General features: G+C 40.6%; 1 protein-coding gene across 5 annotated transcripts in view; it reads left to right on the top strand.

The window, feature by feature from the left end:
- Positions 1-18,251, top strand: part of ITPRID2 (ITPR interacting domain containing 2) — a 73,977-nt gene that overhangs the window by 38,700 nt on the left and 17,026 nt on the right. For all 5 annotated transcript variants that reach the window (XM_087708257.1, XM_087708238.1, XM_087708240.1 and 2 more), the window contains exons 9-11: positions 4,812-4,884; positions 11,512-11,603; positions 15,225-16,424. In XM_087708257.1, coding sequence (XP_087564383.1) covers positions 4,812-4,884; positions 11,512-11,603; positions 15,225-16,424 — 1,365 coding nt within the window. The remainder of the gene's footprint in view (positions 1-4,811; positions 4,885-11,511; positions 11,604-15,224; positions 16,425-18,251) is intronic.

Below are 18,251 nucleotides of genomic sequence, written 5' to 3'. Positions count from 1 at the left end.
TTGGGTCAAGCTGAGCTCCTGCTATGTAAATTTTTTCCCCAGTCCTTTGGAATGTACAGAATTACATTCTTAAAATAAGGCAGTAGTGGCTAATCATTTTGTCATTGTGTGCTGAAAGCGCCCCCCCCCCCCGCCCCATTTTGGGCCTGGAAAGCTGCCTGCACCAATCTGGAAGCCAAAACGGGGTGCAAGGGTACTGCGCGGTGCTGCCCAAAATGCAATGCAAGTGCCTGCCCCCCCATGCATGTGCCCCGCCCCCACTCATGCCCCCCGTGCATGTGTGCATCCCCTGCATGCTCCCTGCGCATGCGCGGCAGAGACCCGAAGACAAACTGGCCAGCGGGAGGCATGCACTGCACATGGCCGTAGAGAGGGCTCTGTGTTCCACTTGTGGCATACGTGCCGTAGGTTTGCCATCATAGATATAGGAGAAGGAAAAGACAACAGAAATAAGCATTCCAACAGTTTTGGTGTGGCAACTATCAAAATGGATTTTTAATGCATTTTTAATCTTCATTTTCCTTATCATATTTTAAAGATTAGTAGGGATTCACTGAGCCCTGTTATTCTTTTAGATAATGTCAATGAGTATTACTTCTGGATACTACCTGGACAAGTCCCTGCAATTTTCTTCCCAAGGTTTCAAAAAGTTGTTTGCCCTTCCTGCTTTCCTAGGGCTGAGAGAGAGCAACTGGCCAAGGTCACCTGCCTGGCTACCATGCCTAAAGTAGGACTAGAACTCATGATTACTGAGTTTCAAGTCTGATGCCTTGATTACAAAAGACTAGTCTGTCCAGATCTCCTCATAGTCTCAGATCATCAAGGGGAAATATTTTACAGATCCCACCATCAGTCCCTTCTGATGCCATCAACGAGTTCAGCCAATATTTAGTCATGCTGTCAAAAACATCTTAAAATTACTGCCTTACTGTAATTATTGGCTACGTGTATTTATAAAAATCCCTTTATTTGTTATTCAGGAGATAGCCAGGTTATTTTTAAAAAAATTGCTTTTAGGAGTTCTTTAACTCTACCATTTTTTTTCTTTTAAAATTGTTTTTTCAAAAAACAAATAGGGACACGTGTTTATATTTAAAAAATATTTTTCTTAATAGCAGGAGTGTATGCCAACTTATGAAATAGTGTCTTTTTAGATTCAGAGAGATTAAATAAGCAGTGTTTAGGTATACTTAGGTGTCTCTGTGATGTAATAATTATATAATTATACAATGTTTATATTTTTGATTTAAAAAGCAAGTGTTCTGACCTGTTAGTTACCCATTATAACAAATATTATAATGTTTAATGAATGTCTTCAAATTTTTCTTCTACGGTTCCCTTGAAACAAGGTGTATAGGCAAAATGTGTGAGGCTTGATTAATATTCTTTTTTTTTACTGCCCCCTGCAACTCTTTCTCTTTCCCTTTTTTGCTCCTTAAAACATTTGAAAAATCAGAATAATCACTCATAGTGAAATGTCTTGAAATTCCCCAGACTGAAATTGGAATTTTAGAATTAAATACCCTAGAGTTTCAAGTTTATGTTAATTACTACCTCTAGATTTTAAAAAAACAACTGTGGAAAGGTTTTGTCCTTGCAGTTTCTCTACACATTTTGAATATAACCTCTGTAATTAAAAGGGCTATTTATAGTTCCACGTGTTACTAGATTTCAGAGGGCGTCTAAAAAAGTGAAGACCTGTTTCCTATGTCTATAATGCTGAGAGGACAAATAACAAGGAAATGTACCTAAAAGCCAATGGAATCAAATAGATTCCATGCTTTATTTAAGACACTGCTTGAATTACTTAAATTCTATTTAGGTCACTTCTATTTTATTTTAAAGCTTCAGAGGCGAACTAGTACATTTCAGTGCCCAGGAAAAGGTTATGAAGATAAAATTAAGAACAATGAAATTATTCAAAATAAAAAATGGTAGCTTCACAATGATTGAAAAACACCAGAGTTTTTGAAGAAGAATCCATGATCTTGGGAAAGAAGATACTTGGGCAAATGGAACTTTAAAGGGAGAAAGTGAAAACAGTGTATGGGGTCCTTGACTTATGACCATAATTAAGCTCAGAAATATGGTCGTAAGTCGTGGTCATTAAGCAAAGGGCTTTAATGCACACAATCCCTGTTCTCCCCATTACGATTGTTAAGTGGAAAACAGGCTTCTGCTCAGGGGATGGGGAAGGTTTGAGGTTTGTGGTTTGTTTTATTTATATGCCGCCCTATTCCCAAAAGGGACTCAGGGCGGCGAACAACTCAAGCGGGAAATGGAACACACAAATACAAAACAAGCATTTAAGATAGCCAACAACCACACCTGTTGAGAGGGGAAGGGAGCTCATCAACCCCAGGCCTGCCGACACAGCCAGGTTTTAACGGCTTTTCGGAAGGCCAGGAGAGAGGTGAGGGTCCGAATCTCCGCGGGGAGTTTGTTCCAAAGGGCCGGAGCTGCAACAGAAGGCCCTCCCCCGGGTCGTAGCCAGATGGCATTGGCTGGTAGACGGAACCCGGAGGAGGCCGACCCTGTGCGATCTAATGGGTCTTTGGGAGGTAATTGGCAGCAGGCGGTCTCTCAAGCCCTAGGAGACCTGCACTGCAGCACTTCCCCAGCTCGCATGTGGCCTCCCCCGTACTTCCCAGGGCCTCCCCCTAACCCTGAGGCACCCCATTCCGTTTCCCATCCCTTTGAGTCCCATCCACCTTTCCCTGCCTTGGTCCACCATACTATTTCCAAAGATGGCTTTTGGGAAGGAGAAGCAGCTGATCCACCATGTGGCTTTCCTCAATGGAAGCAGTGTGGTTCCTTCCCAGAAGTGGGCACCATTTTGGAAGCAGAGGCCATTCTCAGGTTGTGAGAATTGCAGCCCTTTCCAGGATAGTCCTACTGCAGGATGGCATGCAGCGACCCTGCCATTCCCAAAATGGCATTTGATTCTGGGCCAGCACCAAGCAGCAGGAAAGCTGCCTGGTGGATCAGCCACTCCTCTTTCCCAAAGGCAAACTCACAGACACTAAATGAGTTATGTATGATGTAGTCCCATTATATATACTATATATAGCAATAGCAGTTAGACTTATATACTGCTTCATAGGGCTTTCAGCCCTCTCTAAGCGGTTTACAGAGTCAGCATATCGCCCCCACAGTCTGGGTCCTCATTTCACCCACCTCGGAAGGATGGAAGGCTGAGTCAACCTTGAGCCGGTGAGATTTGAACTGCCAAACTGCAGATAACCGTCAGCTGAAGTGGCTTGCAGTACTGCACCCTAACCACTGCGCCACCTCGGCTCTATATATATATATATACTTGGGACTTCACCAAGATCTTATTCTCCTATCAGCTTGTCATCTTATGCTCCTGTGTTGTTTGTAGCATGTGGGTTCATAGTATTGTTCATTTGTTTATTAAAAGGAGGGAAAAATATGACTTTTTGGCGTAGAAGTTTATTTGTTTATTTATTTATTATTTGTCGGCAAGTACAAGGAAACAAGTATGAAAACACGTGAAAAAAATGGCACAAATAAATGCATATAAATAAGCAAAATATAGCCATAAACATTTTAAAAGAGCACATATAAATGGGACAGGAGGACAGGGACAGTAGGCATCAGGTCTACAGTAGACAGCGTAAGGTAAAAGGTATGGGGGGTTAGAGGAACTAACAACAGGATCAGGTAGGATGTTCCACACATTTACTATTCTATTGCTGAAATCGTTTTTCCTGCAATCAAGATTAGAGTGGATTACATTCAGTTTGTATCTATTGAAAGTTGAATGCATTCATAATTTCCTAGCTCTCAGTTGCTATGAAACATAGGTATATTTCCTTGGATTGGTAGCTTTGGATCAGATTATCCAAAATATTTTGAAGTTTTAAAGTTAATTAGATTTTTGCACAAGGAACAAGTTAGCCCAGAGAGCTGCTATCAATTGTCTTGTGACATAGATAAAAAAATGGACCCTGTTTTTTTTTCCTCTTTGAACGAAAACTTCCTGTCTAGTTTCCTTTTGCTGTTTCCGAGGGGGACATGCAAACTGAAGCTTGCAGTATTTCCCTCTGTAAGACATTGTGGTTTTTAATTTGTAATCGTTGGAGGATGAATCTGCCATATTCTGAAACACATCATCAACTAAAAATGAAAGCAATCTGCGGTAGCTTTTAATTTTTCAGGAGTCTTTATTTCGGTTTGAAGGTTTGTGGAACCCTGAGAAAGAAAATTAGAAAGTTTCATGAAAGTTGCCGATAGAATAGAAACCTTACCTTGAATATATTTTTTTTCTCCTTTCCCCTGTTCTTCTTCTCCTTTTTAACGTAGACCCTGAACAAGACATTTGTGAAATGTACAAACTAGCTATCATGGTTTTCTGAGTTTGAGTCAGCTTTACAGCTTTCTTTCCCCCCCACATCCCTCTTACTGAACTAACAACTCTCTGTCTTTGTTTGCCTAAAAGTTTTCTAAAAGCAAACCTCATGGGATGTGCTGCTGATTTATTTTTTATTTTTGTTCTGCACCATTGTTCTTAAAAAAGCCTTTTATCCTAAATTACTGATGTCACGGCTTTTTCACATTTTATTGTTCCTGTGTTCCAACTTCAGCATTATCACTCCAGGAAGTCTGAAAAAGATACACCATAATAATAAACAGCAATAATCAACTCCTTTGGCTTGCCAAGGTTATTGTGTTTGGAATTGTTAATTACTAAATAGCCAATTGTGCAAGGTATAAATTCCATGCATATTCACTAGAAAGCTTATTGCCTGTGAGCATAGGTTTAAAAATGCACTAATTTTCTTCTGCAGATTCAAAGTACAGAGGGAGAGATTCCACACGCTCTTAATGCAAGTCAGCGGGCTTTAAACAGAACAAAAAAAGGTGAGTAGATTCATTTTTTTCCTTGATCGTCCTGAAACATCCCAACCACTAAATGTCAACCCAAGTACTTTAAGCTTTTTAAGTAGTGGCCCACCCATAAAATCCTAGTCTGCCCTTTAATTACATTTCAGTTCATAGTGTCTTCTTCTTGTGAAACGGCACCCCAAATGACAGAGGCTGCATCAGACTTGTAACCTTAATTAAGGGTTTGGCTTTTCTGACCCTTCACCAGTTACGAGGTGGAGGAATTGAAGTGGTGCAATATATTTATATGAGTGAAAGATGCCCTGTCATTTAAAATGACTGTTTTGAACCTTAAAATGGCATACCCCAAACCGAAAAGCTTTTTATTATTCTCCAAATGCTGATGATTCAAAAGTCTTCCGTGTTCAGACACTGAGATAATGTGACATAGGAGCCCTGAGCATTGCCATAAGACGCAAGTGTTAAGCCTCAAGTGTGTTCAGTGAGGTTTCCTCCATAGTAAGACTGTTCTAGGACTGTACTTTCTATTTCCAGATCAGAGCAGGCTCGTGTAGTTTTTCCCTTCGTTGGGTGTCCACTTTAATTACATCCCTCTACTGCTCACTATAGGACTGTGATGGTGAACTTATGGCACGCATGCTGGAAGTGACACGCAGAGCCATCTCCGAGCATGCCAGCCATCACTCGTTGCCTTGAGAATGTAGTATATATATTTACATCCTGGCTCAGAAGCTTTGATACACATATATCTGACCGCCTACTCTTATTTTGGTTATAAGTACACTTAATAAGCAGTTACTACCAGACTAAATCTGCGAGTGTGAGCTCTTCAGGCTTGGTTTTAAACCCTATGTGAAAATCCTTGGCGTTGGTTTGGATGGTATCTCATTCAATCTGTTAGCTATCTGTCAATCTTATTTCCACTGCTTATTTCGTAAGTATGTTCACAACAGATGTATTATTTTTATCTGTTTGCTTATGACTCTCCTCCAAAGCTACTACTTTGATTTTGTTTTCTTTTTCTTTGTTAAGCTGATAATATATTTTTCATAGATTTGTTCATTCAAAGATCAGACTGCAGCTGCTATCAGCAACTTATTTAATAGGGTTGCAGTAAAATATGTTTCATCTCATTGGTTTGCTTCCTTGTTTAAAAAAGCCTAGCCATAAAGATTAAAAAAGTTAGCATTTTTATATTAAATCCATAGAATTTGTTTATTCAAAGATCAGCCTGCAGCTGCTATCAATAACTTATTTAATAGGGTTACAGTAAAACGTGGATTATCTCATTGGCTTGCTTCCTTTTGTTTTTTTAAAAAAAGCCTAGGAATAAAGATTGAAAACATTAACATTTTTATATTAAATTCATAGAATTTGTATGTCCTTTTCTTTATATTAACAACATTTACATTTTACATTTACTTTGTCTATTTTCTGAATAGTGTTTCTTAATATAAGTGTTCATCATATTCAGCTTAATTTAGTAACACATTGTTCAGGGAGAAAAAGCTCAGTTCTCCAGCACAGTTAATATGATGTTCCTTTTAGATAATGAACTTTAATTACAGGAAAACAAGTTTCTCTTTTGTGTATTCAGCATTGGTATTTGTTATTACATAACCCAAGTAGAGGTATGTTTTTCTCACAAGGTTTCCTTTGGTGAAGGACAGCCTGGAACAAAAAGTTTCATTTGTATAATATGAAGTGTTGCTAGGCACAATATTCAATATTGTTAAAAAATGTTGATTCAGGAAACGATTCTATTTTTTATTCATGAATGGCCTAATGGGTATATCTTATATAGGCCATGAGATTTGCCTTACTGGCATTTGCCAAAATTCAAATACACATTTAAAAATAAATTATCTAACTCTGCAAGGAAATAAAACGAACATTCAAATATCTTGACAGTTTAAGAATAGAAACATGCGTGTGTAAATCTGGTTTATAGTGAATGGATTTATTTGATTATCGGGGAGATATTTTCCATTCCGGCTAGTGGCAATTCTTAAAGGTTTGGCTTCCTAAAAACCTTTAATTTGGAAGAACCCTGGACCAAAGCTGACCTTTTCCTGGATGCAAAGTATATGCTCTTTAAGATGAAACAGTGGGGCTATACACTGAAATTCAGGATTAATTCAAACTAGCATTCTGTTTGAGCTAAATTAGAAGACATGGCCCTGATCATTATTTTCTTGTCACTTCCTTCTAAAAAGCTCAGGTCTGAATATGTAGACTTCTTCTTTTCCATATTTTATTTTTGCAGTAGCCTCACATGTTTTATCCAACCATACTCCACAGCCCTTCTTATATTAACAGATCTTCATTATTCCTAGTCTAACACATCTGTTCTACTGATCCTACCGAATAGTAAACACACACACAGTGATTTTTTTTACACATTCCAGTCTTCAGCTTTTGCTATTTCTTATAAATTACAGGAACAAAAATATTGCACAGCATATTGTTTGGCATGACATGACAGCTGCAAGGGGTACAGAAGAGGGAAGCCAGAACGATCAAAGGGTTCAATCATGGTTAAAATGTTTGGGGCAGTTTAAAACCTGGGGTTTTATTTGTATTCATTATTATTCCAATTACTCAAATGCATAACATTATGCACGGTGTGGAGAAGGAGAGGAGAATTTCTCCCTCTCTCAAAGAAGTAAAACTTGAGGCTATTCAGAATAAGGGTCTAGAAGGAAATCTAAAACAGACAGAGGTTCTCACAGCTCATAATTAAACTGTGAAATTCGTTATCACAGGATGTGGCAGTGGCCATTAACTTGGATGGTTTTAAAAGGGGAGGGGATAAACTCAAGGAAGACCTAATTAAGGGCAAATAGTTTTGAACATTCAGTGTTATAGAGACACAGTGGCTCAGTGGCTAAGACGCTGAGCTTGTCGATCAGAAAGGTCGGCAGTTTGGCAGTTTGAATCCCTAGCACCGCGTAACTGAGTGAGCTCCTGTTACTTGTCCCAGCTTCTGCCAACCTAGCAGTTCGAAAGCACATAAAAATACAAGTAGAAAAATAGGAACCACCTTTGGTGGGAAGGTAACAGCGTTCTGTGCACCTTCAGCATTTAGCCATGCTGGACACATGACCACGGAGACATCCTCAAACAGTGCTGGCTCTTGGGCTTTGAAACGGAGATGAGCACCTCCCCCTAGAGTTGGGAACGACTAGCACATATGTGCAAGGGAAACCATTACCTTTATTCAGTGTTACCTAGGGATACAGGACAGTCTACCTCCAAATACTAGTTGCAGGGGAGCAATGGCTGGAGAAGGGTAAGTCTACCTTCTGCTCCTTGTAAGGCAGATCTCAGGAAGAAACAAAAAGATTTGTATCGGTCCGATGTGGCAGAGCTGTTCTTTTTTTTGTAGCTGTGGAAGATTGCAATCTGACACATTCAAAGAGAGCAGATTGGAGAAAGCTTTATTATTGATCAGAATGCAGTGAACATAGTGGGACATTTCAGTGAACTTTATAGGACGTTTTCTGGTCATAACATACGTATTCATTAGAATTACAGAGGTATGCTTTAGCACAGAGTGGAATGAGATTGGTTATTGATCCCTTCCCCCCAGGGGTGGGTTTCTCGCCCCGTTCCAACCGGTTCGGTTGGAACGGGGCCGGCGGCGTCCTCGTGCACGCGCGCAGTGCACGCATGCGTACTAGCGTCTGTGCGATGCTCCAGCTGCTCCTGGAGGATCGCGCAGGCGCTGTATGCGTCCTGCACATGCGTGGAAGCGCAGAACTCGTCAAAACCGGGTAAGGAGCGCGGGCGGGCGGGTGGGCCCTTTGCCGTTCCCGGAAGTTACTTACTTCCGGGTTCGCCGACCAACCGGTTCGCGGGGACCGCCACGAACTGGTTGAAACCCACCCCTGCTTCCCCCTATATTTGCTCAATTATTCCTATTATCGACAAGACAAGCACATTTGCATAACACGTTCTATTTATATACATATTTCTGTTTGTGGGCAGGCATGCCCAGACAGATACAAGTATCAATACAAACAAGCTTCATTTGTGGAACGCTGCTTATTCAACAGTGTGTGTCTACTAGTGGAAAAAGCGAGGCTCGTTTAATGAAATATCTCCCCAGCCCACCTCTTAAACCCTAAACATCTGCTGTTCTGGGTAACATCGCCTCTTCAGCTCTCCCCTTTTTGCTGCCTTTAGTTAAATTCTATTTGTGGGATGTTGCCAAAGGCAGAAAGAAAGGTTAGATTCAGCCCATTGTATCCTGAGCTCTTAAACCCTTAAAAGCCCAGTTAGGACCCTTTAAGGGCTTGTATTGTGTGAAGAATGGCTTCAGTTTCAGCAGCTCTTCAGTGTAAATGACCCCATGACCATTGTTTCTGCAGCATTACAGCTGTGACAATGCAGTACTCTATGATTGGACATTCTCCTTCTGAGCACCCTTTTTTGTTTATAATAGAATTCCAAGCATATTATCTTTGCAATATGAAAATCCATTGGAGGGAGGGAGGGAGGGAGGGAGGGAGGGAGGGAGGGAGAGAGAGAGAGAGAGAGAGAGAGAGAATGAGAATGTCATGCAAACTGAGGATCAAAAGCAATGAAGGCCCTTGCTGCGTTTTATTTATTTTGATTACAAGAGTGCCATCTGTGTTATATTTTAAAACCACACAAAATAAGGCCAACATTCTTCTAAAAGGAGAGAGGAAACATTTGGAAGTCTTCCCTCAAAACTTAACTGTTGTTCATCTCTCAGCTATGTATTTGTGTAAATAATCAGATTATTTACATTTAGAAGCAACATATTAATATTGTCTGAAGATGTGTTTTCAATATGTAAACATTGACTTTAATTTGCCCTTTTCTAGTCTGGAAGATTATAGAGAACTTGGAATTCTCCTTCATTTGTTCTGATTTTCTAAAGCTGTTTTTGATCTTAAGGATGTAAAACACTTGATGTTTCTGGTAGTTTAGGATTGTCCACAATCCGCTTATTGCTCTATTCTTTATAAACTGTACAGTTTTTGCAAGTAATGTAGTCCAGGAATCCGAACAATGGATTCCATTTGGATCATCAAAAGTAGCTGTACATTTTAAATGTGTCTATAGAAGTCCTTTGTTGAAAATCACCACTCTGGCCTTTTTTTAATACCATGGACCTGTGGGAATTTTTAAAAATCTGCCCCACACAAAACATGGGCTATATTCCCAAACGTTCTTGCAAGTTGGGGATGAAGCTGCAGCATGTAGCATGCTGAGCCATGCCTGGGTTGGCTTGAAGTAGATATAGGTTCTGTCCAGTTCTAAGCTTAGCCTGCTTCAGTCCTAGCTGAACAATTGCCTCTGTGTCTTTTCTTTGGTTAGGGCTCTGAGTTGTGTTACTTTAGTTTATCCTCAGAAAAGCATATGATTTAAACGTCTCTTTGAACAAAAATTCAAAGTAGAGTTCTACATTTTCTAAGTAAAAGAAAAATGAAAAGTTCAAAAATACTTAAAGCATTGAGATGCAGTATCTCATTCATTCATTCATTCATTCATTCATTCATTCATTCATTCATTCATTCATTCATTCAGACACAGTATCTATATTTATATCACTATGCTGTACATGGAGATGGTATCCTTTTAAACATACAGTATGCCACTGAAGCAAAAATTAAAAATAATTAAGAACACATGCAGTTGATATTCGATTATTTAGTACATTTATAAGCCTCCCATCTCATATACATGACAGAATGGCTCTCAATTAAAACAGAATAAAAAGGAATACCCCCCCCCCCAACTAGAATGAAAAATAACAAAGATGTAGGAGATGACCAGATTGAGCCTTAGGGAGGTGTCAAAGCATCATCAGTTTTGAGTCCCTTCCCACCTACAAGTGGTCCAGGCCCCCTTGAATTCCACTGACTCTTATCTACCGCAAATTTGCTTTGACTGTTAGTAGTTCAGATTCTTGTGGAGAGCTTTAGCATACAATAAACCTATAGTCATTTGAACCCCCTTGCTTCCTGATTTCTTGCACCTGACAAAAAAACAACATAAAAGCAGATAAGAATACTTATAAATAAATACTCAACTTAAGTCATGAAAGAGAGACACCCATGGTATCAGGATCCTAGACTTCATGGCAAAACAGGGTTTTTAGTACCCTGCAAAAAGTCAGCAGGGTTGGAGCAAGTCAAATTTCTGGTGTGTGTGTGTGTTTGTGTGTGTGTGTGTGTGTGATGATTCATTGATTAATATGTGAATTATGAGAACTGGGCCCAAAGTCCAGTCATAACCAGAGAATTTCAATACCTCTTTTTAGGTTACATCCTATCACTCAGTAGTGTTCACTCCCAAAGTTTGTCTTGAGAATAAAATGAGGGGTGGCCCCAGCACTTTTGAATAAAGTGTCATCATAAAATGTAAAGAAAGAAATTAACCATCTAAAGGCCCAATTAAGGGCTTAACCAGAGCCAGAGGAACAATCAGGCTTTGTCTGAAAGCTGAGAATGAGAGCCAGCTTTTGGGTTGGTAGGTCAGGCCTCTCAGCTGAATGAACAAATGCACCTATCCTCCTGCCAGCTAAATGGAGAACTGTGTACATGCTGGAAAATCTGCTGAGCTTTTAACATTTGTCTCCCTTCCCGTTCCCCTCATCCCCACGGATAGATCAGCTCTTACGATCAGCAAGTCAGCATTCCGACAGCAGCGGCTTTGCAGAAGATTCTTCCACCGACTGCTTCTTGCTCAATCAACTGCAGGTAAATTTCTTGGGTTGCTCTATTTCTGCTTTCCCCATTCTTAGCCGCCTGTCGTGTGAGCAAGGAAGACCCTTCATCATCCCTAGAGGAAATGTGGGAAAGGTATTGTCTTCTAAGGTTGTGATTCAGTAGCAGGACGTTTCCTTTGTTGCCTGGATGGTTGGATTGAACTGCAGCAGAACCTTCTAGCTACAAGACCTGATATTTCTTTTTTCCCACCATGATTGCAAGATGTAATCATCACGTTCCAGGTATAAAACCACCAGCAGCATAGAAATGCAGTGCTCACAACCGCATAGAGCACTGAATAGGGAAGAGTCGTTAAAAGTTTAACTTAATCAGCCAAATATTTCTAGACACACCAGCTTATTTTCTTGACTCTAAAAGTATATGTCATGGCTTCATAAACTTCTTGGAAAAAGCACTGAGTGATATTGAAGGCTATGCTTCTGTTGAACGCCTGCCACCTAAATCAAGAGTCGACAACATGTTGCTCTCTGTCCATTTTCCTGTGTTTTATTTAGTGAAATACCGAACAGAAGCATTATGACCTGCAGCTCTTGATAGATGACTCACTTTATGACCCATTAAGTTTGGAGTTGGCTCCAGCAGAAACCCATTTTATATCAGTCAAACTGAAGCCAGCAGATACTTCACTTCAGAGCCAGGTTGCCTAACATTTCAGCTTTCCTGGGCCGCATATAAAATACATAAAAGTCAATATATATAAATAACAGAATTCATTTATTTCTTAAATATTTTTCATTATCTTGTGGGTCTGCTAACTGTCCAGTGCTGCATGTGGCCGGTGGGCTTCAGGTTGCACACACCTGCTTGAGAGCAGTGGTGCCATGAAGATGTATGGATCTGCTGCTCATCCTATACAAAAGCCATCCTTTGAGCCCAAATATCTCTGCTAGGTAGCAGGTGGACACCCCCGCCTCCACCCCGTTGCTCAGGATAAACCAAAGGGAACCAAGGGAGTGTCTGGGTAAATTGAAAGGAAGGGTGAAAATTATGATTAAGACCTACAGTTGCAATATTTTCTATATCCGCGTTTTTCTGCTTTAGAGAAGGAATTTGTTGGAGTGGTGAGGAAAGCTCAAAAGGAATTTTCGTGAGAGTCCATACTTTGCCCAAGGGTAGACTGGTAAAGACAAATTTTCTAAACAAGCTATGCGACCGAAAAACAGATTTATAAAAAGGATCTGAGTAATTTTTAAAAAGGAAATATGTAGTGTATTATGAATGTGTTTACTCGGGCAAAAGACCTATTAAATTCACTACTTGGGAAGGGTTTGATATGGCTGTCAAATCAGAAACAGTCAAAAATAGGAAGTGGGTTGTTGTTTTTTAAATTGTGAATTTTCTTCTCTTGCTTTTGGCTTGTTCCTTTGACTATCTATATTAAGAGGGAACTTTCATTCCATTGCAGTCATGTAAAATTGAACACAGAGAGGGAGAGGGAGGGAGGGAGGGGGAGAGACGGAGGGAGGGAGGGAGGGAGGGAGAGAGAGAGAGAGAGAGAGAGAGAACGAGAGAACGAGAGAACAATCTCTTTGGTTTATGTTTCTCTTTGACTCCCTCTCATTCCATAGTTGTATTTAGGGCTGCAGGGTCTCTGTGTCCTACTTCCTGACTGTTACTTCTTTGTCTTAATTCTGCTTGGTTTCCTGCTTCCCTGGGAGTGGATGGCATGAATAATGGCTCTGCTTGATGCCTAATAAAGAAGCCAGGAGGACAACAAAGAAAATGTGTGGGCAAAAAAACCCCCAAACCCCAGCCTGCTGAACTTCGGGGACTCTCTGTACCCAGTTCTTCTTTGGAATGGGAGATTGTGTACATAACTCATGTGTGGTGCCGAGGACACAACGGGAAAGGGTGGAGGGTCCTCTCTATTCAAAGACAAATCACTCCTGCCTGCCAGATTTTATTGGTTAAAGGCAGACAGGAGAAAGGCTCCGAAGGAGGGGAGCCTAAGTTAGCAGAAGGGCAAGAGGGCCGTCCTTCTGTTTCCAGCCTACTTGAGACTTTCAAAGTCAAAAACGGGTAAATAAATAATGAGTCTGGAAATAAGAGATAAGCAGGGTTGGGGGAATAAGTGCATTATATCGCAAGCTTCTTTAGAATTTCACAATCACCTTTAAATAATGTCAAGACTTCTCAAGTGAAAAGTAGATCTGTTTGTGTGTGTGTGTGTGTGTGTTTTACAAGTCTTGATAAAAGTTTTCAAAGTTAGGGCAATGTTTTCCAGACTTTCATAGCTTATAAGCCACCAGTATCTTTTTAAAATCAAAACTCGGAATGCTTTTTCAGTTTCTTTTTTTAAAAAAAATATATTAGTGAAACTTAACAAAGAGAAATAAAAACAATATACAGGTAGTCCTTGACTTATGACCACAATTCAGCCCCCCAATTTTTGTTGTTAAGTGAGATATTTGTTAAGTGAGTTTTGACCCATTTTACAACTTTTCCTGTCTCGGTTGTTAAGCGAAGCCCCACAATAAGTTAGTAACATGGTTGTTAAGTGAATTTGGCTTCCCCATTGACTTCCCTTGTCAGAAGTTGGCAAAAGCTGATCTCAGGATCCAAGGACACCACAACCGTCATAAATATGAGTCAGTTTCCAAACTTCTGGTGTTTGATCACATGATCGTCGGGATGCTGCAAAAGCCGTAATAAGTCACTTTTTTTCAGGGCCATTGTAGCTTTGAACGGTCCCTAAGTGAACTGTTGTAAGTCGAGGATAACCTGTAACATGGGTACAATATAAAATAAAATAAAATACTACCTATAGGTTGTCCTCAACTTACGACCACAATTGAGCTCAAGATTTATATTGCTAAGTGAGAAATTTGTGAAGTGAGTTTTGCCCCATTTTACGACTTTTCTTGCCACATTTGTTACTTGAATCCCTGCAGTTGTTAAATTAGTATCCCGGTTGTTAAGTGAATCTGGCTTCCCCATTGTCTTTGCTTGTCAGAAATGTGGCAAAAGATAGTCACATGACACTGGGACACTGCAACCGTCGTAAATGTGAGACAGTTGTCAAGCATCTGAGCGCAAATCATTTGACCATGGGGATGCCACAACGGTCATAAGTCTAAAAAAATGGTCATAAGTCGCTTTTTTCAGTGCCGTTGTAACTTCAAACGGCCTCTAAATGAACTGTTGTAAATCAAGGACTATCTGCGTATATTTTATATGCAGCCTACTGACCGCCTCACTGCAAATAAAATTGCAAAACAGTGATCCAGGGGGGAAAAAAAGGATCCTATTATGCTTGTCTGAAAAAAATATACCCCAAGATGGAGAAAAACGTATCTGGAGCAATGAAAGCTTGGTCCATGGAGGTTTAAAGAACTGCCTTCCCCGAGTCTCTGCGAAATTGTCAGAACCAGCCAAGTGTGTAAGCAGCTGCCTGGAAAAAGTAAAAAATATGAATCCCAGTGAACGAGTGACCTTGAAATAGAATTGCCTTGTTTAGTAATGTATGCTGTGGATGTTGTGGAATCACCTTTTTCATGGTGATGGGAAGAAACAAGTGCACTGTTTTGTATTATTGTATTATTACTCCTGATTTCCCTCACGCCGCCATTTCTCCATGTGTTCTCCCCTCAGGGTCATGACTCACTGCAGGCCATGGGAAGCAGTGCCGATAGCTGTGACAGTGAGAAAACAGTGACATCCTACAGCGAAGAACTCAAGACGCCAGTGGCTGAACCAGTGTGCTCTTTCAGTGAGCTGGATGAGGAGAATTTCCTCCTCTTGGAAATGGAGCAGCGGGAGAAAGAGGAAGTAGCTGAGGTGGATGTAAGAGGAGGCCAGGACACGTTAGAACGCCAAGACGGGCTTTCTTCAAATGGCAAAAAGGAAGAGCTTGACGGAGGCAGCTTAGAAAGGAGAAACGAAGTCGCTCCAGTCCGCGAAGCAGAACTGGAAACATTGGACGAAAGCAGCGAAGAGAGTGATGTGGAGAAGAGCAGTGAATGCGAGTTCCCGCCCTATAAAACTCACCACATTCTCAAATCAATGTCATCTCTAGACAGTAGCTGTTCCTCTCCTTCTTCTGTGGAGCGGGTGAATATTGCTTTACAGAGAGCGCAGAGAAAGGACAGCGGGTCTTCCAGTCCCAGAACAGATCGCCCCCTGCTCAAATCAAAGGACCTTCTTTTTAAGAAGAGGCATCCGGTCTCAGAACTGGGTTATCCCCTGAGGCGCTCCCAGTCCCTCCCAACCACTCTTCTCAACCCAGTGCGAGTTGTCTCCTCGGTGAATCTCCAGCTAAACCCAGGCAAGCAAATGCAGTGTGGCCCTCCTTCTTTCACGTATCTCTACGACACAGAGGATGATCCCGGGAAAGAAAATACCCCAGAAGAAACGTCCTCTAGAGACACTGACAAGAGCTCTTCTCCTTTATGTAAATCCACCCTCCACATTGCTCCGTCGCCCATGAGGAAGGAACCTTCCCAGCCTGTTGGAAACAAGGGGCAGGATGAGTTCCTTCGTAGCAGAATCCAGAGCTGCCCTTTGCACCTCCCGCCATGCATGTCTCAATCTTCATGCTCTCTGCATTCTCTTCACTCTGACCTTCCAGACCAGCACTTCCATGGCCAGACAAGGACATTTAGTACACACAGCATCCCAAGCACCCCTGGTTCTTCCTGTGGGGGATTGGTCTCCCCTTTTGGCTGCCCTCATATGTTGAGGCACGTTGGACATCCCCACCGGTTTCCTTCCACGAACCCTCCCTCCACTGTTGAAATGCAACTGAGACGAGTCTTGCATGAAATCAGGAACTCCTTGCAAAACCTCTCACAGGTAAGGGGAAGTGGAATTGGTTGCTAGAATCCAGCCTTTCTCTGTTCTAGAGCCATCCATGTATCCTGGACTCCATCTTCCCCACCCACATGGAATGGATCATTGTGGATGATGGGGAAGGTTGCCCAACGTAAAAGAATGACTGGTTTCTGTAGCTTAGAAAGCAGAATAGGATAAAGCGTATTAATGACTTAGGGCTGACAGGACAAGGAGTAGGGGATTATTACATACCGCCATTATTTTCTTACTTAGATGCATAATCTTTGCGATCAAAGGGATGTTAAGCAGATATTTCATGATTGTGATCCTAAGATGAGAAGTTTTTGACTCAAGAACAACCATTAAACTAAGATTTGAGCATCCAGATCTAGATAAAATGCCTTTTTCCAATGGCTTATGGTGCCTCTTACATATACAAATTAAATTGTGTGTGTGTGTTTGTGTGTGATATATATATATATGTTTTTTTTTATTTGTGCTGATAAATAAATAAAGGGAGACTTTATCAGCACAAATTTAAAAAAAACACAAATATAACAAAGGCAACAGTAAAAATGTTGGGTTTCTGTCGTGATGGACTCTTGTGACGAGCCGATTGACAGATGATGGAAGCAGTTAGCTTCCTCCCATAATTGGGGCTTACCAGGGATTGTAAAAATCTAATATATATATATAGTTGTATTTGTGCTGATAAATAAATAAAGGGAGACTAGTATAGATCTATTTCAAGCTATTTAGCTCTCATCAGCTAGCCATACCCTTACTGGGATTTGAACCTGGGCTATATTACATACTAGGCAGAGATCTTAGCCATTAGGCCACAGGCCTGATATTTATTTATCAGCACAAATACAACAAAATTTAACAAAAGGCAACAGTAAAAATATTGGGTTTCTGCCTGGATGGTCTCTTGTGACGAGCCAAAGGACAGAGAATGGAAGTAGTGATCTTCCTCCCATATTTGGGCATACCGGGGGTTGTAAAAAAAATCTAATATATATATATACATACATACATACACACACACACACACACACACACACACACACACACACACACATGAATTTGATCTTTTTATTTTTTTTCTCCTTGGAGAAAAAGCATGCATCAAGTACATTAAAGAGGATAAAATGCAGCATGGGGCAATTTATGCCAAGGAAATCTCTAGACAGCATTCATAAAAGGGGCCCATGTGGAAATTCTGGGATTGTGGCCCATGTTTTGTCATGAAGACAACTAACCTGAACATTTTGAATATTGTATTTTACTTCTCTGACTAATCCATTATCATTGACTTTCAGTCAATGGATTTCACAATACAGCCTTCCTTTACCAGCCTGCTTCCACAAAAAATGTTCAACATTTTTTTTCTCAATTTGTACTTTATATCTCTGTCACATAATTTCTCTGTCACATTGTAGGATGATCGTCAAAGGCTTGTGTTTGGGAGGGAAGTGTTGGAAAGATTCAAACTTTTTGAACATAACTTTCAAATATAGAATCTCTCATTTAGCATATAAAAGAACTGAAGTGGCATAATTATTTTTCCTGTGGATTATCAAGCGGAAAGTGAATAGAGTTAACCAGCTGTATTGTGAAATCCATTGACTGAACGTGAAATTGCTTTTACACTCTTTTTACGGAATGTAATGTTTTCCCTTGGCATCTTTAGTTCATAAAGCTCCAGGGTGTACCGGCCTAGCCATTTTTAAACAACTCTAGGGGAGTGTCTGTTTGTGCAACCTATTTCACAGATAAATAACTCCATGGGTGGTGTTCGTTTTGCTATTTAGAGAAGGGTGGAGAAGGGTTTCAATCTAGAACTAT

The sequence above is a fragment of the Thamnophis sirtalis genome, unplaced genomic scaffold (assembly GCF_051295495.1).
Source record: "Thamnophis sirtalis isolate CommonGarterSnake01/CBP01778 unplaced genomic scaffold, rThaSir2_p1.2 scaffold_1, whole genome shotgun sequence".
NCBI classification, from domain to species: Eukaryota; Metazoa; Chordata; class Lepidosauria; order Squamata; family Natricidae; genus Thamnophis; species Thamnophis sirtalis.
This window is presented reverse-complemented; position numbering and strand designations above follow the sequence as displayed.